At 37.7% G+C, this 25421-nt stretch overlaps 2 protein-coding genes across 2 annotated transcripts; both read left to right on the forward strand.

Annotated features, from left to right (window-relative positions):
* On the forward strand, positions 1-9428 carry LOC146136904 (uncharacterized). Its single transcript, XM_083395631.1, has 4 exons — positions 1-856; positions 2084-2256; positions 5453-5600; positions 8185-9428. The coding sequence occupies exons 1-4, from the start codon at positions 58-60 to the stop codon at positions 8409-8411; spliced, it is 1347 nt and encodes a 448-aa protein (XP_083251757.1). The 5' UTR covers positions 1-57; the 3' UTR covers positions 8412-9428.
* Positions 9429-13748: 4320 nt separating this feature from the next.
* Positions 13749-23852, forward strand: LOC146136905 (protein unc-93 homolog A-like). Its single transcript, XM_083396279.1, has 11 exons — positions 13749-13839; positions 14717-14845; positions 15054-15248; positions 17202-17453; positions 17499-17566; positions 17736-17912; positions 19060-19264; positions 20282-20460; positions 20916-21049; positions 22079-22179; positions 23581-23852. The coding sequence occupies exons 1-11, from the start codon at positions 13749-13751 to the stop codon at positions 23850-23852; spliced, it is 1803 nt and encodes a 600-aa protein (XP_083252405.1).
* Positions 23853-25421: the final 1569 nt, after the last annotated feature.

Below are 25421 nucleotides of genomic sequence, written 5' to 3' on the forward strand. Positions count from 1 at the left end.
ACCAAGGCAAAGCAAACACCCGAAAAAGGCCAAGCATACAGCTGCCGCTCACCAGAAATGCCAGGTTCGTTGCCTCACAGATCGAGAATTCCTCGCAACAGGGGTCTGCTGGCCATGGCCGATAAACTGGGGGACGCCGACGACCATTTCAAGTTCTCGGGCCGCTACGACAACGTCGACCCGCCGACCGCTGGCCAGCCAAGCGAGCAAACCAGCAGCAGTCCACACGCCGACAATCCTCTAAATTTACCTACAAACACGGACTTTGGTGGCAATGTGAAGAGCCCGGGCCGCGAAAAGCCGCTCGGCGATTTTGGAACGTCTGTTTTGCGCAACGGTTCAAGGCGCAGTGTTGAACACATTGAAATCAAGGGCTTCGGTTTAGCAAGAAGAACGCTAACCAATGCGGCTGTTTTTCCGCCCAAACCCGCTTCAAACCTTCCAGCTAACGATCTGAACACCAACAAAGCTTTTGATTCGAGGGATCTCACTTTGGCGGGCGTGGAAAGAACGTTACCCGACCCTCTGCGCGATATTGCAGTCGTACAGCACAACAACCGCGCATCTTCCTCCCAGCAGCTCGAGCAGGGTCGCATAGAAATCACAAGCGCCCGGCCGCCGCCGGATGCGAGCACCGTCCTCTCATCCATTCGAGAGGACGAGACAAGCAGCCCGAATGACGTTTGCCAGCCTTCGCTGAATTCCACTCAGCAGCTACGCTCCGGATTTTTTCGCACGATCAAGAAGCATTATCCCTTGCTCGAGGAGCTGGAAGCCCAGGACAACAGCACCGACAGTGGCAGAGGAGACAGCCTGACTGCCAGCGAGGACGGGTCACCCGATGTGTTTTGCGAAGGTTTGTGTACTGTGGGCATGACCGAACTTTCATCTACTCTACACAGTAAAGTTTGGAGGTTGTCATAATCCACCCTGGGATAAAAAATTGTAACATCTGGTGTAAAATTCCACCATCACATGAAAAAAAGATGGAAATAAAAATTCCTAAGCGTGGAATTTTCCTCCAACACCAATAGCATGAGATTTATGGCGTGGTGATCTTCACCCTGTGGCCATAAAAGCTTGGTGAAAGTCTATACAAATCTTAATTTATAACTTGAACTATACCCAAGCTTAATCCATTCACAATTGTATTTAATAGGATCGCGTTTTATATAAATTATAGTATACCATGACTGGTACATAGATCGCTCTGTAAATAACTGTATGACTAAAAACATGTCTTGTTTTAAAACTAAAAAAGCTCTAAAAACTGAGTATTGTCCCAGCTTTCTCTATACCAGGGGTTCCTAAACTTTTTTCACCGCGGACCCCTGAAATTATTTTTTGCTTCACGTGGACCCATGTAGGCAAGAAATTATTAAAAATGGCGTCATAAATTGATGTCACAATCAAATAGCCTGTCAGAAATGTGCTGATGATTTAAGTAAAAAGGAGGCTAACATTTAGTGGTAAAAGGTTTCATTTTTAATTAAACTCTTTTTTTAATTTGATTACTTTTTAAACGTACACTAATATTTCAATTTGGCCTTCATTGGCCCCCTGCAATTAGTTCACGGACCCCCAAGGGGTCCATGGACCCCAGATTAAGAACCCTTGCTCTATACGTATAATATTGTCTGCTAGTAATATATTTGTTTCGGAATTAGCTTAGCATGAAAATCTACCAAGGTTTTGTTAGTTTGACTTTTTTGTTTAACTAATAAATGAGACTTTATTTGGATTTCACTTTCTAAAGCGATTATTTGGACTATAGTCAATATTTTGGACTAACGTACCCCGGAATATTTTACGCGCTTCGGCAGTTTTACTTCCATGGCTTCAAACATTCTAACATTCTACACGTAGAGTCATTGGGAGACTCGATATTCCACTTTTCGGCAGCTCATTCAGATTCTCAGATGGGAATTGTTAACTCGCAAACAAAACAAGCGTCATTAAGCTCATCCGAAATAGCACTTGATAAAGCGTGTTATGATCTTAGGCGTTTTTGTTTCGCAATTCTATGCGAAGTTACCCTATTTGAGAGCGTCGAGTGACCTCTTGAAATTCTGTTTTCACGCAGAAGACGCTGGAAGCCGGATTGAGTCGCCGCAGAAACGTCGTTTAAGCGAAGAAGATGGAGTTCCATCGACCTTCCTAAGTAGCATGGCAAGAAAAAGGCTGGCCGATTTGCGTAAAGTTGATCCGCATACAGTCGACGTTCCTACTGGACTTCTATGGATCCGTCTGGAACTGGTGGGCGTTGTTTATAATACTGCTGGTTGTCGATTTGTTGCTGATATTCTTTATCGATTTGCAAGCAGTAGGTTAACCCTATTTTTGTGACGGATCCAAACTGGCCATTTTGTCTTGCTGCTAGTGTTCCCTCTAAGTCAAGGGTTCTTAAACTGGGGTCCATGGACCCCTTGGGGGTCCGTGAACTAATTTCAGGGGGTCCATGAAGGTCAAATTGAAATATTAGTGTTCGTTTAAAAAGTTTTACTTAAATCATCAGCACATTTCTAAAAGGCTATTTGATTGTGACGTCAATTTATGAGATCATTTTTAATAATTTCTTGCCTACAGGGGTCCACGTGAAGCAAAAAAAAATTTTAGGGGTCCGCGGTGAAAAAAGTTTAAGAACCCCTGCTCTAAGTCTAAGTGGAGCCCCTGCATTCATTGGTTTCCGAAATAGATAAAATTATTACGAGGCCGAGGCTTACAATATAAGATCTGATGACAGCAACTTATCGTTGTAACGCGCGACTTAAAATACCTTTACAACAAAGTAAATTCGTTTCTTCATCATATTAATTACCAGTGGCGGATTAACCAATAGGCTACTAAGGCTACAGCCTTAGGCCCTGGAAAAATTTGCCCCTCAATTTTTTTAAGGTTAAATTTTTGTACGGCTAGTACAATACAGGCTTTGATTAAAAACGAATGACTAAGTCGAGTGAATATGTGCCTTGTGTGGGAGTTTTGTAGCTTGGTTTGTAAAACTAGGCCTTTCTTTATAGCAAATAGCCTTAGGCCTACAGTACCCTTAATCCGGCCCTGCTAATTACCAAGACATTAAAAACTTCTTAACTCGTCTTTTTAATTCTTACTGAAACAATTATATACATTTGAAGCATAATGCTTTGAGGTTGTAGTAAGATGTACTAAGAATATCCAAGCCCATAGAGAAGTAGGTATCATTTTGAACGTTTCGAATAACTCTTTATTCATTTCTTAGTAAGAAGGCAAAGATTATAAGTATAACTATATATACTGCTGAGGCAAGAAGGAAACAAGCAGTATAACGTATAAATAACGCCTCCTTACTATGTTAAAAATGAATAAAAGAGTTATTCGATAAGTTCAAAATGATACTTAATTATATACACGTGTGTTTAGCGACGAACAAGGCCTTCTGAAGACGTAATAACCACACGGAACGCTTATCATGCTACACTGGGAGCCTTCAGGATGGCTAACCGAGTTTAATTGATATATTATCCTACACTTAGTGTTGCTAACCAGTCTTACACATAGGTTCTAATTTATTACTCAAACTTTTACTGTGTCTTAAGTGACCGAAAGACACACAAGGGTCGAAAGAAATACTTCCCCGTTTCTTACTTATACACATAGGCGTAGGCAGGGGGGACTGGAGGGCCATGCCCCATTTGTGGTCGATACGACAGTTCATACAATGAAATAAAATAAACAAAAAAAAAGCCAAGTAACCGCACAGCGATGCGCAGAAAACTAAATAAATTGCCGCGCCGTGCCGCATACCGCGTGCGGCATGTCAAAGTTTTCTTTTGAGTTAATTGAAAAGAAAAGCAAGCAGTTTACACTTGGATGTTTCATCCCTAAAAAATAAGCTGCTGTATACGTAGTTTTATGTTTGAACTAGCTTTCTAGGTGTTTGTAGTGTTTTTTTTTATAATGTTGGAGTATATTGCTTATAGTTCCCAAATTTTGCGGACAGCTCATCAGCTTAAGCAGTGCAGCTTTCGAACAACTTATTAAAGTGCGGTGCGGGCAGCGAACACAAATTTTATAGTCTCACCATCTCTAGTGTACAGGTCACAGTAACGCAAATTGCTCTAAAATGTGAGGTTTTCTAAAAGCATTAAATGCATACACGCTGTCTGAGCATCGAACACCCAATGTTATTAATCTGAAAGAATCGGTTACTAGGGCAGTGGTTCTTAACCTTTGCTACCCTGTCGAACCCCTGTGTTACTCTGCAACTATTGTTAAACCCCAATTTTCACTCGGTCTATGTTTGCCTATATAACATTTTTTACAAGTCACACGAGTGACACGACGCAACATGATATGATATCCATAGCATTAATAGATTCCTTAAAATATACAAATAACAGAGAAAATAGGTTTGAAGGTCCCGCGGAACTAAGTAAACGGTGTGGTAATGTTTCAGAGGACGTTCTCATTGAACCCCAGGGGTTCGATGGAACCCTGGTTAAGAACCACTGGTCTAGGGAGACGAAATCGACACTGTGCAGAAGAGCTTCGCAAACTTTTCTAGCTCTGCGACACACCAAAAAAAATTGCGACACACTTTGGCAAAACATCGATAATATACAACGTAATTTTCTCCTTCATTGTGGCATGGTTAAAAATAGTTTATAGCATAATACTAAGCGTAAATTATCGGATATTGTGCATTTACCGTAAGCCTTGCACGCTTGATTTCATGCCTATTTGTTATACGAACAGCTTATTTTCCTGAATTAGACAAATTTCTGCGTAACACTTGGGATCACCGTTCAAATTACAGCTAAACCACCTAAAATTGTATTAACAAACATCCGCATAACACCAGGTAAAATCAGCACGCGGCTTGCGGCCTGCTGGCTTGGCCACTTCTGATCCGCCCTTCATAGGTGTAAACTATTAAAAGCTGAATTTTGCCAGCTTTGTAAACAAGTTAATTTGAAGTCCCAGGCAAGTCATTTGTAAAATAACTTACGTCCAAGTCAAGTCTTTTTAAGAAATAACAAGTCCAGCCCTAGTCAGGTCATTTTTCAGCAAGTGATCTCCAATTCAAACCACTAGTAGCTTTAATTATATAACGATAGACCATTACAATAGGCAAACTCGTCCGATTATATGCCATAATCAATTAAAAATATAACAAAAACAACATGTAGCATTCGAATCGTTTTTGTGTAAAACTGGCGATAAATAGTTCAATTTTATAATTAAATGGTAAATGAAATCCCTTAATTTCATAAATGAAAATCCCTTAATTGGGATTTCGTAAATGAAATTCCTTAATTACCCACGTCATTTGACTCAATGACTTAAGTCCAAGTCACGTCATTTGTCTAATAGACTTAAGTCAAGTCAAGTCATATGAAAACAGTGACTTAAGTGCACTTAAGTCAATGACTTAAGTCATTACATCACTGACTTTTGCTGTACATTGCTTTAGCACGAGATGCGTGAGCAGGACAAGGCGCTCTTCCTGCAGCTGATTAAGTTGCACGGAAACATCAAGGACCTTCGAAGCGACATGAACTGCAATGATAATGACTCGGAATGCTCTTATGACGACATGAACGACGCTCCGTCGCTCTGGTGTAAGTGCTGTCTTGTAAACATAAATGAATACTTTTGAAATGACCAATGTACTATACATGTCATTTGCAAAATAACCATTTTTCCACAAATAGTCAAGTCGTTGCCATAGCAAGCTAACATTCATTATTACGTTTAATACTGGGCTTAAATGTGTTTAATTAAAGCACCTTTATTTAAGTCATTCGTGTCAATGATTTCAAGCCATGTCATTTTTATAATTTACTCAAGTCAAGTCAACACATTTTGGTCAAAATACTTAAGTCAACCCAAATCATTTGAAAATAGTGACTCAAGTGCATTTAAGTAAAGTGAATGACTCAAGTCATATAAACACTGGGTGTAGGACTGTAGATGCTGTCAATTATTGAAGCCACAGCCTTTTTTTTACTTTTTGCATTTCAAATCTATTTTGCACGGCCAAATATCTTGACACTGTTAACGGCCCAACAAACGTATCGCTTCAAAGACTAAACCAGGTTTGGCCAAACTGAAGCCCGCGAGCCTTATGCACCCGCTTGGTTCATTCCCCGGCCTGCGGCTAATTCCTTAATGATGATAAAATACAGGAAAAATGTACACGGGTTCAAATCTAAACCAAATTTTGGTGAAACTTTAACAGAACGAAAAAATTTAAAGGGCTACTATATTTTTTGAGTTATATACATTTTTTTAGTTTGACGCTATTAAAACGATATAGCCCTACTGACATACGCTTTACTCAGTGTTATTATTATCACTGTAGAAATCAAGCTTTGCAATACTCAGCACTTCTTTCTCGCACAGTAGAAAAGCAAATTTTTCGCACAGTAGAAAGCAAATTCAGTATAGCAACGGTGCAGGTTTACTGTAAGACCAAAAAGGAAATGTTTAGCGCTCAATACTTAATATATAAGCAAAAAAGGTTTCGAAAAAAAAAACATACCAAAGTTTGATGTCTGGCGTATATAAGATCTTCGTGTTGATGCTGGTGCCAACTGCACCAAGCACCGAAAAACAAGAGCTTTAAATAGCAACTAAATGGGCCCAAAGGCTAGAAGCTAATTACATTATTTACGTGGAAGGCGCGCAATACCGCGCCTAATTAGTGATTATTCGCGCGCAAAAACGAAAAATGGAGCAATAGCGAAAGTGCAACAACTTAAAATCACTTTGTTTTTTAAATGAGTTGACTTGACTTTAATCATTCAGACAAATGACTTTGCTCGAATTCCTTTGACAAGTACTTGGCGTATGTTTAAGGGCTTTAATCAAATACTTCATAGTTAAAATATTTTTAGACCAATTATAAAATGCAAAATATGTTAGCTTGTTATTGGTTTCGTGTTTTGTGCTTGCTTTGCAAAATGTTGGTCAAAATGGGACATGTTTACCATTTTTAGAGGTATAGTTAAGCTTCTTGCCGATCTGAATTATCTTTTTAGAACAGCGGTTCCCAAACTATAGGGTTCGCGGAGCAACTGGGATCCGTACAACAGTTTCAAAGGCTCCGCAAGGAGAATTAGTCTTTGGGATTTTAAATATTACCGAATGTTTTTAAACATTATACCTGTCATCATTATACTCTTTAGTAATGCTTTATTATTCGATGATATAGCGTTTTTTTTGTGATGTCTCTTGTGACATCATAAAGCATCTATTTTGATGCACTACCTGCTATCAGCGAATTATTCGCATTAGTTAGAAAGTTGTTACATTGGAAAGAATCGTGACTGCACTAGTGTACCATAAGAAACATTGGTCAATTGACCCAACATCGCCAGTCCCGTAATGTTCACCATTGTGACGTAACATAGAGTTAAATGACTATTTTGAACTTTATCTTACGTCACAATGCTGCAAGTGGTGTGCTCAACTGTTTAAAAGTAGGCTACAACTCGTTTAAGTCTTAAACTTTAAGATCAGTTGTATGTGAAAAACTTTAAAAGAACCACGTTTAACACGTATGATATCAAAAAGACGGCAGCAAACAGCTCATTACTTTAAAGTTTCCGTTATTTTCTTTTAAGTTGCATACTTTGTCGTAATTACATTTTGAGTTGATTTTGATTATTGAAGGTCCACCGGTCCGCACAATTTGTTTTGAAATTTAAGCTAAAAAGGTTGAGAACCACTGCTCTAAACCAGTTGTTCCTAACCTTTACCACCTTGTCGAACCCCTATGTTATTCTGCAAGCGTTCGTCGAACCCCAATTTTTCGCTCAGTATTCGTTTCTTCCTTCTTGTTTGCCGGATCCACGATTTTTGTTTCGGGAAAAGTTTTCAGGGACGACTCAAACATGACGTCATAAAATATTTGATCTTAAAACACCTGTTGTTCTCTAGCGAACCTGATGTTCACAAGTATGCAGCTAGAACTGTGCGTAATCAAATTATAATCTTGCAGTTATATAGGTTAAAATGGCCAAGTTTCATTTTAAAAGGTTGCGTGGTGCTTTGGCGCATAAGAGATTCGAATATAGATTGACAGCATTTATGTTTAAGAGGTCGTTCTCGCCGAACCCCTGAAACCAACCCTGGTTAAGAACCACTGCTCTACATAAATCCTAGATCCGACTTGGATTCAACGCTGGCTTTACCTTCCAGGGCCTCGCTACAGCAGCACAATTTCCCGCCTTCCAAATTTTTCCTCCTCCGACGGCGCCCAGATGCTCCGACGCCGGCGCCACCCCGAACTGCGCCGGGGGGTTTCCCTAAACTACCAGCGGCCCCAGCGCTTCGATTCCTTTCTCAGCAGCATGACGTCGGTCACGGATGAGCGCGTTTCCTGTCGATCGTCCACGTCATCGGTTCGCAGCGCCAGCGCCTGCTGAATAACGTCGGAGGTTTTTGTTTCAAGTCTGGCGATGGCGTGTCACCGGCAAGTGATGACGTCAAAGCAATTGATCGGATTCGAGTAGAGCGGCGTGGCCAATGCAGACCGGGGCCACACACTTTTATCTACTTTTGGGCGTTTTTTTGTTAAAAGTTCAAGTCTTTGAAGTACAGCGATAAAAGTCTGTACACGCCACGTGTCTTTACGTCGCATTTTATTTTACTTCTTCTAAAACTAAATATATATATATATAATATATATATACTTTTTACGGTTAACTGTCTTTGCAATGAATCCACATTTTTTTCAACTTAGGGCGCTTCTTACAAAGTTTATTATTTGCACAAACACAAATTCTTTTCTTCACATCGGTTTATGTTTTACTTTTTGCAACTTTTAGATTCCATATCAATATATTGCGGATCCAACAGTTAGAGAATTGCTATTCTAAATGCTTCATATGTAGCGAATTACAAAATTAATCTGGAAACGCACCAAAACGGTGTTCCACTAAAAGACTGATTTTATACATTTTGCCTATTCTTGTTGCGGGATTCTACGCCCATAATTTTTTGGGGGCGCGATTAGGCTTTGTCGCCTTGTCTTTGAATGTATTTAGATTTTAGACTAACATTATAACGTTGTGACTATATGACGTCACTTTGTGACGTTATCTCTCAAAATTTCCATGCAGATAAGGAAAATAATATTGTACTTCGTTTAACCCTGTTACAAAGCAAACATAAATTGAAACTTTTCGGACTTTCATACGAAAAAGTAAAGAAAAACAAAAAACGGCGAACGTATATATCAGGGGTGGGCAAATGTATTCAATAGAAGAGCCATTTGCAGAAAATACAAGTACCAGAGAGCCTCAAAGTTATTTCAATACAAAGACGGTAAATAATGCAAAGTCAGCCGCATGTAATAACAGAATTCTAATATAACAAAACAAAACGGTAATAATCGACACAATAATAATAACGGTAATAGCAAAATAACACGCACAATATTTATTAAAATCGGTCTGTTGTTAACAAACTCGTCGAACTTTATGTGTATAGTGTTACGTCATAAACGAAATGCTGGCCTAAATAAAGAAAACAAAAAAAAGAAACGTTTATAAGCGGTAGTTTTGTTAACCTTTACAAATTTTTGGAATTTTACAATTCAGCTAGAAGAGCCACCAAAAACATGCCGGAGAGCCGCAGTTTGCCCACCCCTGGTATATATGTCTTTAACCAAAATAAACTGTTTCACATTGTTGAGTAATTGTGTGTAAGCAAACATCGACTAGTTTTATTGGCAGGCTTACTGGATCCCACAATCGTCACTTTTCATGCACTCGTCATTCCGTTGATTTGATCCATTGTGTTTTGACTTATTGCGTACTACGCGATATTTAGTTATAGTTCAACTTGATTCCTCCGTTATTGCGTTTTTATTTTTCAATATCCTTGTGAAACGTTGATGAAACAATAATAATATTATTATTATTACTTTTGTTTATATCGGGATCTAGTTGTTTTAGATCTTTTTTACAACCTTTGTGGTTTTGTCCGGATCCTTGTGAAGTGTATCACGCAGTTAACTGCAGTTACCAATTACCATGGTAGCCTATCATTACTATTAGGAATGTCTGATAATATCGGATCGGAGCCGATACCCGATGCCAAGTCGTAGTATCGGTACTCGTCCGATACTAGGGAGGCATGCTGATCCGTTGCAATGATTTGGAATCCAACTCAGCGATTTCGCCTTGAAAGACAAATTTATCAAAAATAGTGGTTTGCAACAAGAAGTAACTCAATTTCGTTCCGATAAAGCAAACTTGGACTACAACTTGGACCCCCAAAAAAACACCCTTTAAGGCAGGGGTTCTTAAACTTTTTTTACCGCGGACCCCTAAGTTTTTTTTGTCGTCGCGTGGACCACGATAGGCAAAAATAAAAATAAAAATACGTCACAATACAAATAAACTTCATAAATCTGTTGATTTTGGTCTAAAAATGTGAAAGTGAAATGGAGTCTAAATACAGTCAGTGCAAAACCGTTCTGTTTTAATTAAACTGCTTTCTTTAAAAAAATGATTACTTTTTAAATATACACTTATATTTCAATTAGACCTTCACGGACCCCCTAAACCTAATTTACGGACCCCCAAGGGACCCCAGTATAAGAAGCCCTGCTTTAACGTTTTATATACAATAAAACTCAAAGTTTAAAAACCCCAGTAAAATCAGGATCAGACATTTTTTTAAAAGGAATATATATTTCGCCTATGCTGGCATCGTCAGTTCCTTTAAGTAAAATAAAATATATAAATTTTAATCTGTTTTTTAAACTTTGAGTTTTATTGTTAATATACGCGTCAGCGGAACAGTGATCGACAAGCAGAAACCTGCTGCCAATGGTTTTGGATTCCATAAAGATACGGCCTTCTTTAACGTTTTAGTTTTATCGATTTTGCTTTTTAATCGGTTTTTTTTTTTTTTTATTTATTATTTTTTTTTTATAATTTTTAAACAAAATATCGGGTATCGGTATCAGAATAAAATGTCAAATATCGGACACTCCTAATGGCTCTGCATACTTTATCATGCATTCAGAAATTTTAAATAGTGATCCCTTAACAGCGAAATCCATTTACACAGCTATTTATTGTTCAGTGGACTGTATCTCTGTTTCAACAATCCTTGTCAGTATTGCGACGAATTTAATGTACAATCTCTTCTTTTCGTTGTGAGTTTTATCATAATAGGCAAATAAAGTTTCTCAAAAACATCGCCAGCTGTCGCTGTATTTGCAAATAGTGGCAAACCATATAGAAGAATAACTCTGCTTAATTAAGGAGGATTACCCTGTTAAAAACGTAGGCCTAATTACAGGCAAAAAAATAACTATCTGCAAAGATGCTACAATTGCTCGTCCTGTGTAGATTTTATAAGGTAATAAAAAACAAGACCCATAATAAAAAACATAACGGTCCAAATCAGCGCCGAAAATATCGCGCTTTCAATTTACAGAGTGTAAATGCATTGTTATGGTATGGTTGGTGAAGCTTATAGTATCAGTTAAAGCAGGGGTCGGCAACCTTTTTTGCACTGCGGACCGGTTTAAAACTAAAATTTTGTCGCGGACCGGCCTTGAAAAACAACAAATGTTCAGGAAAGGAAATTTATTACAACTTTCAATGCGAACTTTATGCTTGTTTTGCCGCAAAGAGATGCTCCCATCTAAGAATTATTGAACTTACTGAAACCCGCGAGCGGCATCGGGCCAGCCAAATAATTTAGTTCAACCCAGCCCGCGGCTCATTTCAATAAAACTTTTAGGCATTTACGTTTTTTTCTTTAATTACACTGGTTTAACATAATTACCAATTCCCATTCTTACCAGCTTCTCAAAATAAGGATATTTAAGTTCGTTTTTCAACAGAATTTTAATCTTACAACCCTGCTACGGACCGGTAACCAACTCCTCGCGGACCGGCGTTTGCCGACCACGGAGTTAAAGTGTTATGAGCGGACGTGTCGATTTTTTTAAATTAAAAAAATCGAACGAGTAGTTTCTGGCGCTAATGTGATAAGCGGAAACGCCATGTATTTTTATTAGAACATTAGGCTACAAAAAGGTAAGAAATATTAATTACAAACAATTTTGCGCATGTGTGCAAAATTCCCGCCTTAATTGGGTACGTTACTGGGGGCAAATTCCACGGACGATAATATTGATTATTTAAAATAAACGCAATACGTAAATCGCAAAACACCTGGCACGGCCTTGCAAACCAATGGCCAAGCACTTTTATAAGACTCAAGTAAGGTGTACCGTACATGTTGTTTATGATTGGCAAAATAGCCGCGCAACATAAACAATTTTTGGATGGCCGTCGGAAATCCAAACAGGATGGGTAATCCCACGGTTTGGTGGCACCGCCATGGCTGTGCGTTTTGATTTCGTGTGTACGACGCGCACTTTGCTTCCTTTACGTCTGACCAACGACTGAAGTCATTTAAAAAGCAGGCGTACACCAAGAAACTAGGATATGTTATTATTGACAGTCGATTTTGTTTTGTAAGCTGGAAATATTTTCGTATTCGTGATTTTTTTTGCTTTGTATATAGACTTCGGAAAAAATGCATAAAAACAAAGTTAGCTTGTTAACCTGTGTGCTGTTTAGCGAAGCAGCTAGCCGACAGATTAGAAATATTTGCCATTAGTTGCAAAGCTTCAGACTTTTGACATTGAAAGCGTTTTATGTTATGCATAAGAATAATTACTTCAATGATATACTATTGGACATTCAATGCTTTGAAGCTGCGTATATACTCTTTTTTACATTTTTCGACGGTCTACTGTACGAGCGCATTAAAAAAAGAACTAAATAAATTTATAAAAACATATGTTTATTCTCCTTGTCTTAAACCGGCCTTTCTGACAGTCGATTAGCATTGGTAAGATTTTGTAGTGGAAAGACAGCTGGTCAACCTCGATAAGATGGAAAATAGAACAGTTTTATCGCTGTTTAAAATAAGATATAAGGAGGAGAACATATGACAGACAGTTTGATGCATAATGTTCCTTATGAGAGCAAGAAATTTTCAAACGGCCTAAGGTGTTTTTTTTTGCTTTTTCGTAGTTTAGACATTCGTCCTAACGATTTACAGCTTCCTGTTAAAAGTCGTATGAATGGCAATTTTTAAAAACAGATTATTAACTGTAGACAACCAGTTTTTAAATCCTTTACTTGCCTGTCAAAACGGAAGTTAAAACAGTAAAATAACTCTTGTAAACGTCGATTATGGTGTGAATAACTATGGAGATAAATAAATAGCTTAAGGTGTTAAAAATTTGTGTGTTAAAATTTACAAGCACATCGGCGAATATCAGCAAAAAACGTTAACTTTATCGTCCGACTACGGTTAACTTATTCATATTGCGTTTAGTTTAGAAGAACAATGGCGTGGGACATCGGAATATTTGTGAATGTAGTGCCGTCGAACCTGATTAAAGTACATGAGCGCCTGTTTTTGATGGCGTAGAACACTAAATAGGTTGCTGGCAGCTGGTTTTGTCGCAATGTCGTTGCCCGATGCTGATTTATTAGAAAGCGGCGCCAACATGAATCTGCTCTCAGTGAATATATAAAACAGGCAGCTGAGCTCTGACTGGTGGTGTATTTTTTTGTTAGGGTTTGCCGCTGGAAAACTCCTTCATTTGCGTCGGCAGTTATGTTGTAGGATAACCAAAACGACATTTCTATAGGTTAGGGAATTTTCTACAAACAATTATTTCTATACCACCGGCTGTGTATATATTTTGCGGCGCCTAAATGGATATCGAACTGAACGAAAGATTTAACCCAAATTGGAAGTTTATCAATCCATCAAAAGGAAAGGAGTTAATACTGAACGCCAATATTGGTGAGTGTGGTTTGAGCCTTTTGTTTGTATATTTGCGTATCAACCATTTACTACACTTGTATACTAAGAAACATACAACTTGATCAACCATAAAGTTTTATTTAACAAACTAAATTTTGTCGTTCTATGTTTATCAGCAATATCTTGTAAATTTTCACAGACATATATATATATAAATATATATATATATATGAACTGTCTTTCGCAAAAAACGGTGGCTACGAATTAGGGCAGTGTTTCTCAACCCTTTTTCCTTTTTTTTGCGACCAGAATACTTATCGTGAAAATAACTGCGAAGTTTAAGCGGCTCAATTTTACTTACTGAATATTTTTTAAGTGGACAAAACATAAGACAAATAGCATGATTAAATTGGAATTTAATTCACATGAGCCATGTCTTCGTGTTTCTCCAACAGTTTTCTCAAATTCTGAAGAAATTTTGCCTTGGGCCGATCTCAATAAATCTAACCATGTGAAACTACTGCAGCCGGTTTACGTGAAGCTACTGCATGCTTCATTTATATAGTACTACACGTACAGGTTTCAAGTTAAATACACATAAGGTGGCGTGTGTATCTTCTTACCGTTCCGTAAATTGTTTCGATGACAGGGGCCATTTTCTTGCCAGCCTGCAAGGCAAACAACATACAAAATCAAAACAGATACAGTCTTACAGCCAAGAGCTAAGTTCGTTATATTTTCTAGAAGTGTTCAAACATAAAAACGCATTCTCGAGATATGGCCTAATAATCAGGGATGTGTCTGGTCCAATATCAATAAATCTAACTATGTACTCTTTCAAAGTCGGCGAACCAATCGAATTGAATGGCGACGCAATTTTCTCTAACTGAGTCTTGCAACTGTTTTTATCTGTCAGACGATTTGCTGACCGAGAGGTCTTACCCGGATTTAAGATCCAACTCTTTCGACAAAGAGAAGCGAAAAATCAAGCGAAATCTCTACATCGCTTCGTTTGGACTTTTCTTCAATATATCGGCCTATTATGGTAAGTATGGCGTATAGCAGGGGTGGGCAAACTTTTTCCTAGTCGCTTTTTTTCCCTAGTACGACAAGAGTGCGCGCCTTTGATAAGGAAAAAACAAGATTTTAAATACGCCTAATATAAAGTGTGAATTTTATTAAATAAAAATCTTTGTCATCCCCCTAAAGACTTCCCAACCTTTGCTAGAATCGCTTTAAAATTTTTTTTGCAGGTCTAGTTAACCTTCAGAGCAGCCTAAACATCCAGAACGGCCTGGGCACGACGGGGTTGGCTGTGGGGTACGTGTCGTCCCTATTTTGGGCCCTACTTCTTACTCCACTAGCAATCGACAACCTGGGTCCACGGAACTCAATCATCATTAGCGAAATAACCTACGTCATTTACTGTGTGGCCAACTTCTACCCAAGTAAGAGCTTTTTGCTTGCTTTTAAGTTCGTTTTTTAGTGTTGAACAGTATTTGCAAAGGCTGTTGACATCTCTTTCTCTGAACGTGATTTGATTAACAAGCATAATAATATTAGATTGTTCTATCGTTATCAAAGTTGGTTATTTTATAATAGCTATAGGGCATATTTTTAACACCTAAAAATACGACATTTTTTTTGCCGGCAATTAAAGCGAAACTAGAATTGTCACGTTTGAGTTTAATGATGCTTTACGCTGATTTTCGGGATGTTTGGTTGTTTTAGGATTCTCGGATTAATTTTTGATGGAAATTTTGGTGTTGCTGGCCGACTCGAGCGCAAATATTGATTTATTTGATGCGAGCGCGATGGTTTTGCTGTTGGCGGCTACGAAATGAGTTATAAGTGACGATTTAAAATCGTACGTTTCAAAGTGAATTATTACTAGGGCCAGCAAAAGTCAATAAAGTTAAAAATTTTTAAGGAGCTAGTCTGTCCACGAATCAAATAATAAAGTTGTTTTTAGCACCTAGGGGACTGTTTAATGTCACAATGCCCACTTGGATCAGCAGTAACTTTTATCGCAAATTGTACATTTTTTTAATTATTGTTAAGTATTTAAAAAAATTTTATAGAACACTTTATCTTCATAATCGTGGTCTTTTCAAAGATCAACAATTTGGATTTTAGAAATGACCTACTGACATTCTGTAATACAAAAATGCCTAAGCAAGCTAAATCTATCGCCAAAAAAAATGATGCACTTTTTATAATCCATAAAACACCTTGACTTTGCGACAAAATATTACGTTTGAGTCTGAAATCGACAAAATACTATGTTTGGGTAACTGGCATCAATTCAAGGAAGAACTGTGGCCTCTAGAAACAAGCAATTTCATTAGGTTAAAATAAAGTTAAAAATTGATAAAAAAAAAGATAAAAAAATTTTTTTTTAGGTTAAAATAAAAATGGCCCTAATTATCACAAACCTTTGCTTTATTAATGGGCCTTTATAAATGTGAGTTTCGGTTGCACTTTTCTGGCGCAATATGTTGGCAATAACAAATCAAGAAGGTGGTAGGGCAATTTGTTAGAAAACCTTTTTTAAACTAGCAATTCAGCATGTTTCATGTCTACGGTACGGTATTTTTGAAAATAAATAAATCGTCTCGCCTAAACGTCGTGTTGAAAGTATAAGCAACTAACTCGAAATGCGAAAAAAGAGGACATTTGGGCATATTTGAGCGTCCTCGGAGAACTTTTCACTTTCCTTGAGAAAAGAGGACAAATCCGCCTAAAAGAGGACATATGGTAGGCCTAATAATAGCTCACGAGAAAATGTAGTTTTCGCCAAAAAGAATTCTACAGTCTCTATGTAAACAAACAAAACAAAGCAAATATTAAAGAAAAATTCCAGCAAATGTTCGTTGGAAGTTTAGGTTGTTATATTGGAATTAAAGAGGTAAAGAGAAAATACATATTTTTCTAAAAGGCGGTGGTTCTCAAACTTTCCTGCCGGTCCGCCAAATATCTTACAATTTTATATCTCAATTGCAAAATTCAAGATGTTGAAGGCTTATCCATCAAATTTAGAACTTCGCCAGCTTCGTAATTTGCAGCTTTGTCACGTAACATAGAGTTAATGGTCTACTTTCGACTTAATTGTACGTCACAATGCTGCAAGTGTTTTGGCCAACTGTTTAAAAGTAGGCTACAACTTGTTCAAGTGTTAAACTTTAAGATCAGTTGTATGTGAAAGCTAAGAAGTGTTTTAGTTGCATACTGTTGCGTTATTAAATTTTGGGTTTATTTTGATTTTTGAAGGTCAACCGGTCCGCAAAACTTGTGATAAAATTTTACCGGTCCGTATGCTAAAAAGGTTGAGAACCACTGGTCTACAGTTTCTATAGAAATAAGCGAAACAATGCAGAAATAAACAATAGTCCAATGGCCAGGTTTCTACACGATCATTCCGGGCGCCGTATTCCTCGGCTTCGGAGAGGCTTGCTGCTGGGCGTCTATGTCGGTGCTTGTGACCAAGTACGCCGAGCAATACTGGGATGTGGTGTGCGAGTCGACCCAGCACGAGGTGGCCAAGGCGAAGGAGGAACTGAAAAACCAGGACGCAGTGTCCAGCATCGGGATCTACGACGGCCGCAGGTTTTCCATACAGTCGGACGGCTCGCATACCAATCGACTTGATCAGCGTGGATTTTCAGTGACCGCCGCTGGACCGGCCGACGACGGTGGAGTGGTCAGAAAGGATGAATACGTGAGCCGTTTCTTCGGCAGCTACTTTTCGATCATCAAAACCAGCCAGGTGAATGGGTAGCAGTGCAGCTGCTGTTTCGCCAGCTGGCCTAACCAGTTGAAGGGCTTAGTTTGTGAGTCCGACTCAGCAGCCCTGAACCTATAAGTAATTCAAAAACAGGCACAAAAGTGCCCCCCCAAGTGTTTAGTAAATTATAAATGCTTACTCTATTATCCAGATTGTGGGCAACCTGCTTTCCTATGTTGCTCTATACGCGGGCGCCGGTGTAGACGACTCTAAAAGCTCCGGCCAAACCCCGTCAAATTACAACAGAAGCATCGCACGGATCACTCAATCTGCTACAATTGACAATCGCACAGCCGATATTTCTCTCTGTGGCATCAACGACTGTCCCGTAAGTTAAGTTATATCAGCAATTAAAAGCGCTCAGGGTAGAAATAGGCAAGCTCTATAGCTAACAATGATGTATTGGACAACTTCTGCAAGCCATGACTACCAACCCAGGCCTAAACCGCTTTTTTTACGATTTTATGTGGCAAAATCGTGTCGAGTTTAAAAGGAAGACAAACAAAATAATGAATGAGGCTATGGATCGCTTATAATTGTCTGTATAATTACAACCTTAAAATCTATGGACATTTTTTTTGTACAAGCTTTTAAACGGTTTAATCGTTGGTATTTTTTGCCTCTAGAGCTATACTTGATATTTCAGTGTCTTTAGATCTGATTTACAAAATAAATAATTCGTGTTTGGTTGTTGTAAGTAATAATTTACATTTCATTTGTGTACTAAATGTTCTAGTTCAAATCGCCAATTCGGCCAATAGGGTGAAACAGTTATGAACTAGACGAAAACAGTATTGAAATATTTAATTAAGAGCTTTTAACAAAAGGCATTTCGATCCGATTTGGATAATAAGCTATACAGTTTTTAACTTTTTTAAACTAGATGAGGACTAAAAATTGAGCTTGGCAGTTTTTACATACTACAACAGAATTAGGATTACCGAATGATTTTAGATTAAAATTTAGACCAGCGTATCCTTGAATAAATTCACAACAAATTTAAATAAATTCGTAAATTAAACAAAAAATACGCAAATGAAGAATATTTGACCGATATAATTGGCATTTTTCAGGTTGTTTAGTTCACCCGTAAAAACTTGTTCCTACTGATAAACTGAAAAACTCCGATGTGCGAGTAATATTTCGATAAACCCGGAAAATAGGTTGTTTTCAAAATCTTAAAAAGCAAGCATGTCACAAAATATATTGCAATTAGAATTAGAAGCCAACCTCTCTTATTTGTCGTATTAGAAAACCAAAAGTTTTTATACCTATTTACTAATAGTTTTCTGGTTGTCCAAGTAGTTTTTCTACATTGTCCAAGGATCTTATATTCGGCAAATCCAGAATTTTCGTGTTGTTCAAGTCTGCTTCCGACATTATTAGGTCACAACAAAAAAAGAAAATCGATTCATACGTCGAGTATATGCGGTCCGTTTGCCGGCGCGGTTAACATTGCTCCCATGTTTGATCAGGCCACCTTCCGCACGGCAAGCGAGGAATCCTTGTCGCGCTACCTGACATCAGACAAGATGTCTGTTCCGATCCTGCTTGGCATCTTCGTTGTAATGCACGGGATCGCCATTGCCATGCACTTCTTTCTGCTCGAACCGCTTCCAAAGACGAGCTTCTTGAAATCCCAAGGTGACGGCGTCATCATGCTTCAAGGGAACTGCAAGGGTAATCCGTGGCTCGCTAAACTTTTTAATCTCGAGCGCTAGCCTAATAACTATAAATAAATAGCTTTATTTGTTTTTGGTTTTGTTTAGGCTACTTCGCTCTTTTTAAGTCATTATTCTCCTATCAGATCGCGGCACTTTTGTTAGAACTATCGAGTATTAGAAGACAAATTCGCACCGCACTTACTTTTAGCACAGGGGTTCTTAACCTTTTTTCCTTATTACCCTTTTTTGTCCAGATCAAAGTCCCATTACCCAAAATCTAATTTTATTTATTTTGCTATTTTTCCATACTAAAAATGTAAAACAGTTATTCAACAAAATTATAGCTCACTCGTCTCAACACTAAATCTAAATGCACACTTATAGCTATTGTATACTACTCCAAACAACTTCACTAAGAATACCTTTAAAAATAAACACCAACAGCAACGCAGCCATCAAGCTCCCTTATAAAACAGTTGTAACTGAACTAATTATGCAAAAATTGCTAGACTAGCGGATACAAGAAAAATATTACTATTACGTCACATAAAAATAAAACACATAAAACCAGCGACAATAATGGTCACCTCCATGACGAAAAAAATGATAAAATTTCACTGTGCTTTTTTGGTTCATCAAAAAAAATTTACCACTTACAGCTGTGAAATTGTTCGTTACATCTATTATTACAAATATTCCGTTCGATTTAATTTTTCAGCTTTTATTAAACGGTACAATAAATTGATGAATTGATCTTATTGCTGTCTGTGCTATTTTTGTGCTTTTTTCCGAGTTGCAAAAAATAATCAAAGTCTCCAATCTTATATCATGCAAAATATTAGGCTTCTGTAGTGTTGTTTCATCATCTGTAAATTGATAGTAATAGTAATTGTTTCAATAAGCTCATCTTGGCCCTAAGTACTAATAAGTTTTGAAAAAATAGGATCCCATAGGTTAAAATCTTTAAAACAATATTTGCGCAGCTGCTATTGTGTCCCACATATAAGTAAGCCTCTTACTCTTGTCACTTTAGACTCGATCTACAAGTGGTGGAACCGAACCAAAACCACCCTGAAATCGCTCTTTCGACAAATGATGTCTCCCAGGCAACTTCTTGTTTCGCCGATTTCCCTCTACTTTGGATTTTTTCTCTCGTACAGTCTCTCCAATTTTACAAAGGCGTTTATTTCTTGTACGATGGGCGTGGAAAATGTAAGTGCAGTGTTGTAATGACAGCCAATGTTTATTTGACTGCGCTTAAGGAGTTGTTCTCAACCGACTTTTCTTGAATTAATTTGTAATTTGTACTAAAGACTTGATTTAGACATAAGTCAATTTGGCGAATTGGACTTGATTTGAGTTTTCATTTGTTGATCTTGACTTTACTCGAACTAAAGTTGTTTTTGATTGACCTGTATACAACACTGTGTAAATATATAGTTATTACCAAAATATTGTACAATGAGCCTTAGTTTACAGTAGGCTAATAAAACCATGTTTCTTTAAATTTGGAAGGCCCACTTTAACGTTTTTCTTAAGTAGGCTAAGCTGTCCATTTTTCATGGTTTTAATTTCGTTCTTATACTGATTTTTTGTCTTCCACAATATTGCACTTCCGTTACTTGCCATAAAAAATATACATCAATTTACCAAACAAAACAAAACAGGTCGGACTTGTCATGATGCTGTTTGGAGCTTCGGGAATATGTGGAGCCTATTTTTTCGGGAGAGCTATTCCTAAAGTGGGGAGAAATGTCCTTTATTTGTTCGCCGTCGTTATCGATCTCTGCACGTATTCAAGGTTGGATGTACTATATATAGACGTGTATAACAAGCTTGAGTAATGGGTGAACAAGTGTGTAGCCTATAGAGCAGTGGTTCTTAACCTTTATAGCTTACGGACCGGTAAAATTTTAAAAAACAATTTTGCGGACCGGTGGACCTTTAAAAAATCAACCTTAAATGTGATCACGACAAAAGTACGCAACTTGAAAGCAAATATTGGAAACTTCAATTTAATCAGCAATATGCTGCTGTCGTTTTGATATCTACGTGTTATAAGTTTTTCGCATACAACTGGTCTTAAAGTTTAAGACTTAAACGAGTTGTAGCTTGTAGCCTACTTTCATACAGTTGGGCACAACACTTGCAGCATTGTGTCGTACGATAATGTCCAAAGTAGACGATTCACTCTATGTAAAGTCACAATGCTACAAATTACGGAGCTGGCGAAAGTCTAAATTTGATGGACAAGCTTTCAAAATTTTGCATTTTGTAATTGAGGTATAAAATTTTAATGTCCACGGACCGGCGGTTGAGAACCACTGCTCTAGAGGTTTGCCGCACTATTTTGAAATGGTGCTGCTTGTTGATGAGGCAATGCACTTGTTTAGGAAAATTACTTCATGCACGTTGACGTTTTAAATAACACTACATGATTTGGGCAAGATGTTATTCGAAAACTCCGTGATACGTTTTAGACTCATATTAGCAGAACAATTCGAATCACGTGTTTGTCAGTTGAAAAATACTCTTACAACATTCACTTTTCATCCTCCTTATCTGAGTTTTTGTAACTAATCGCTTGTTTCGTTTTTCAAAATTGTATTTAACATTGCTGTCAAAATGCCACGTTTCTCATTTAATGGGTAAAGTTTTATTAGTGTAAAATCTATACATGGCGCACACCAAATCCACAGAAAGAATATTTGATTATAATATAGGATTCTTATATAATTGCGTTGATTATTTTTTCTTCGCTAAACTAAGATACCAAAATCAACAATAGACTGGGTGACGACAAGTTTTTGTTTTGTCTTTCTGTTTACAGCAATTTTATGTGGACGCCGCACGAAGGTTCTAAAGTGGTGCTATATATCATGGCCATCGCACTCGGATTCAATTTCGGCCTGTGGGAACCGCTTATTAACAGTAAGTAGGATATACAAAAAGTCACGCTCCCTTTTGAGCCTGTGCAGCTCAGTTGGTAGAGCGACGGTCTCGGAATGGCCGTAGGCCGTGAGTTCGAACCTCACTTCTGCCTAGTTGTTTTCCTAACCAGCCTTGCTTGAATCTTTGATCGACAGATTCTGTTAGTCTGTGATGTCTTCCGGTGTACTATGGTACGTGAATCGTAATCGTTGATCAAAAAGCGACTTCAGAAGGGTTAGATCACAATGGTTGTACACGGATTTGTGTATCTTTTATACACAAGAAGGCATTTGCAATCTAGAAGAGGGTTGCCAAACTGTTTCCTAAACCGGCCGGATAACGGCAAGACTCATCAATGACAGATCAGACTACTGTAAGGCCTAACGACCGTGGGCCAGATATAAAAAAATTGTGACAAAGTTTATTAACTTGAATATTGTTCATCCGAAAAATAACGTAGATAGTAAGGTAATTTATAAACACCGTGCTGTGGTGTGTGAAATCGCCTAGTATAAAACACACTCATTACAATTTTAGCCCTACAGAATTCACCCCGCGGGCGTCGTTTATTGGCGGTGTTTGGTGACCCTTGATCTAAAATGGTATTACTCGATGAAGTACATAATACATATAGCACCACAAAATTACAACTTGTAGGCTATTAATTTGGTTCTTTCTTACTTTAAAGACGGAATACTTTCGACCGAAGCGCAAAAAAGTAGACTAAGTTTGTTAAACTTTCGTTGGATAGAGCGCATATAGGTTTGTTGGAGAGAGTGCATATAGGACGCTGTTTGTTTGTCAAGATGCAAAAAAATCTCGAGAAAAGACAGAAGAGATTCGCGCGAAGCGCCAAAACAATTTCCGTTTTAGTGTTTAAAACAGTCTGCAAATAGAGTTTGGCGGGGTCATGACTAGATCCGTCCTTGGAAAGAGTGTTTACGATACAACCAAACACATAAAAAGTAGCCCTTGTTTTCGCTTAGCCAATGTATTAAGAAAAATAAGCCATATATAGCTTGGCGGGCTGGATCCGACCCGATGCCCAGGTTACAGTACTTTGCAAATAGTTGAAGATACGGTAGTTGCAAATGACTTGACATGAACTTAAGTTACAGTGCTTTCGAAATGACTTGATTTTGACTCAATTTAGGGTAGTTTGCAAACTTAGTTGACTTGGACTCAAGGTACAGTCCTTTTCAAATGCCTTGAATTTGGGCTTCACTTACGGTATATTGCAAATAACTTGAGCTGGACTTAAGTTACACTGCTTTTCAATGACTTGAATTTGGGCTTAAGTTACAGAAGTTTACAAACAAGTCATGACTTTGGACGCTTCAGTACGGTACTTTGCAATTGACTAGACCGGGACTTACAAGTTTACAACAATGGCCTTTTCAGGTACCTACGCCCACTACTTTGCCAACAAGTCGACCGCGTTCAGCCTGTGGAACTTCTGGGGCGCCGCTGGCCTTTGCGTCGGCTTCACTCTCAGCTCTTTCGTTTGCCTCAAGGTGATACTTTACATCCTCATCGCGCTCCTAGTTTTCTCCGCATCCTGTTACGCGCTGGCGGAGGCGAGCGTCAGCAGCGCGACAAAGGTGGTGCCGGGCGACTCTGTCGTCGTGACAACCGTGCTTGAGATCGAGACAAGCAATGATGAAAACAGCTGAAGCCTGATTTAGACCACTAGATAATTCTTGTTGTCCAATTTAAAGCATTACGACGAAATTTTAATTTGTGAATGACCTGTGTGCTTTATTTGTAGTTCTCTAATTTAGTTTGAATTTTTCCAAAAACTGCTATTTTGTCGGCATTTTAGTCTGTTGGTAGGAACAAATAATTTAATTTAATACTCCTTGGCCGCAACGACTTGTCGGCGAATTTCTGCATTCTGAAAACCATAGGCGATGGTAAAAAGTAAAAATGTTAATACAGGAATATTTGCCATTTAGATTTATAAAAAACAATAAAATGCGGATTAACCTATTTTGATTAAGAATTAAATAAATATAGTCTAATTATGTTTTAAATGACAGTTTATTTTCTCTTTGAAATTGCGTAAGCTAATTCTAAACTAATTTGGAAAACTACCATGATGTCATTTGAAATTAAATATAATTTTAAAACTGAAATAAATCTAGTTGACCAAGTGTGACTGAAACCTTATATGCAGGTTGCTATAATCCTTTTAGCGCTTAAATAGTTTGCACGGAAGTACCTATGGTATAGCCTAGAGGTGGCTAAATCCAAAGCTCGCTCTTTAAAAAGTTTAATGTGGCTGCATCTGATTTTATTTGCGCTTTTTAGGATGTTGTGTGCCAATCTCGTACGTTTAATTTTTTTCTATTTTACATAATATAGTGCAAGCATTTTTTCACGCATTGCGTGAATCTTAAACAACTTTCCAATACATCATGAAATATTTTTGAGCAGGGAGTCGAACCGTTTGACTTTTCCGGGACAGGTTGAAGGACTTTTGGGGAATCCGGATAAATTCACTGAATAAAATTTACGGTTCAACTAAATATATTTTCAAAACAGGTTTATAAAGTTCCTGTTCAGATGCAATATTAGTCGCGTACCTAAAAATGTGGGTCAAGAAATGTAGAACATATAATTATTGAATAAAAACTCGTATTTAATCTAAGTTTCGTGACGTATTATAAAACAAGCAGTACATTATTTAATACCCGACAAATAAAATATCAACGATTTATCTGGTGAATATTCATTTTTTTTATTAAATTTTAAAAGTGCTATAAGTTGACTCCGTAAAATTTAAGTTGTGACGTCATGCGGGAGTGAACCGCTTTCTGGATTGGGTCAGGTTCGGTTGGGGTTCTTGAAAACATTCGCTTCAGCTCCTTAAAATCTTACAAAAGCGGTAAAGGTTCGGAAAAAATGGCCACAACTGGTTTATAAAAGCCCGATTGGACTCCATGCTTTTGAGACATACAGGGTGTACATAAAGTAATAAAGTCTCTTTACAATTTAAAACATTATTAAAAAGTGAAATGATGAGATATCGCAATGAGGTTTGTTTTATGTTAATCAGTGTTTCATAAAGTTTTTATTGATACATTAAATACACTTCTAAACATTTAATCAACATTTAATTAAAAATATCATTACTTTATTTAATACACTTCTATATGGGCACCATTAGTTGCACGAAGCACATCTAAACGGTTAATTTAGAAATTTTGTCTGAAACAATAAATTTTAGTGTCAATAAAAAC

The sequence above is a fragment of the Ascidiella aspersa genome, chromosome 8, assembly GCF_963924565.1.
Source record: "Ascidiella aspersa chromosome 8, kaAscAspe10.2, whole genome shotgun sequence".
In the NCBI taxonomy this organism is placed as follows: Eukaryota; Metazoa; Chordata; class Ascidiacea; order Phlebobranchia; family Ascidiidae; genus Ascidiella; species Ascidiella aspersa.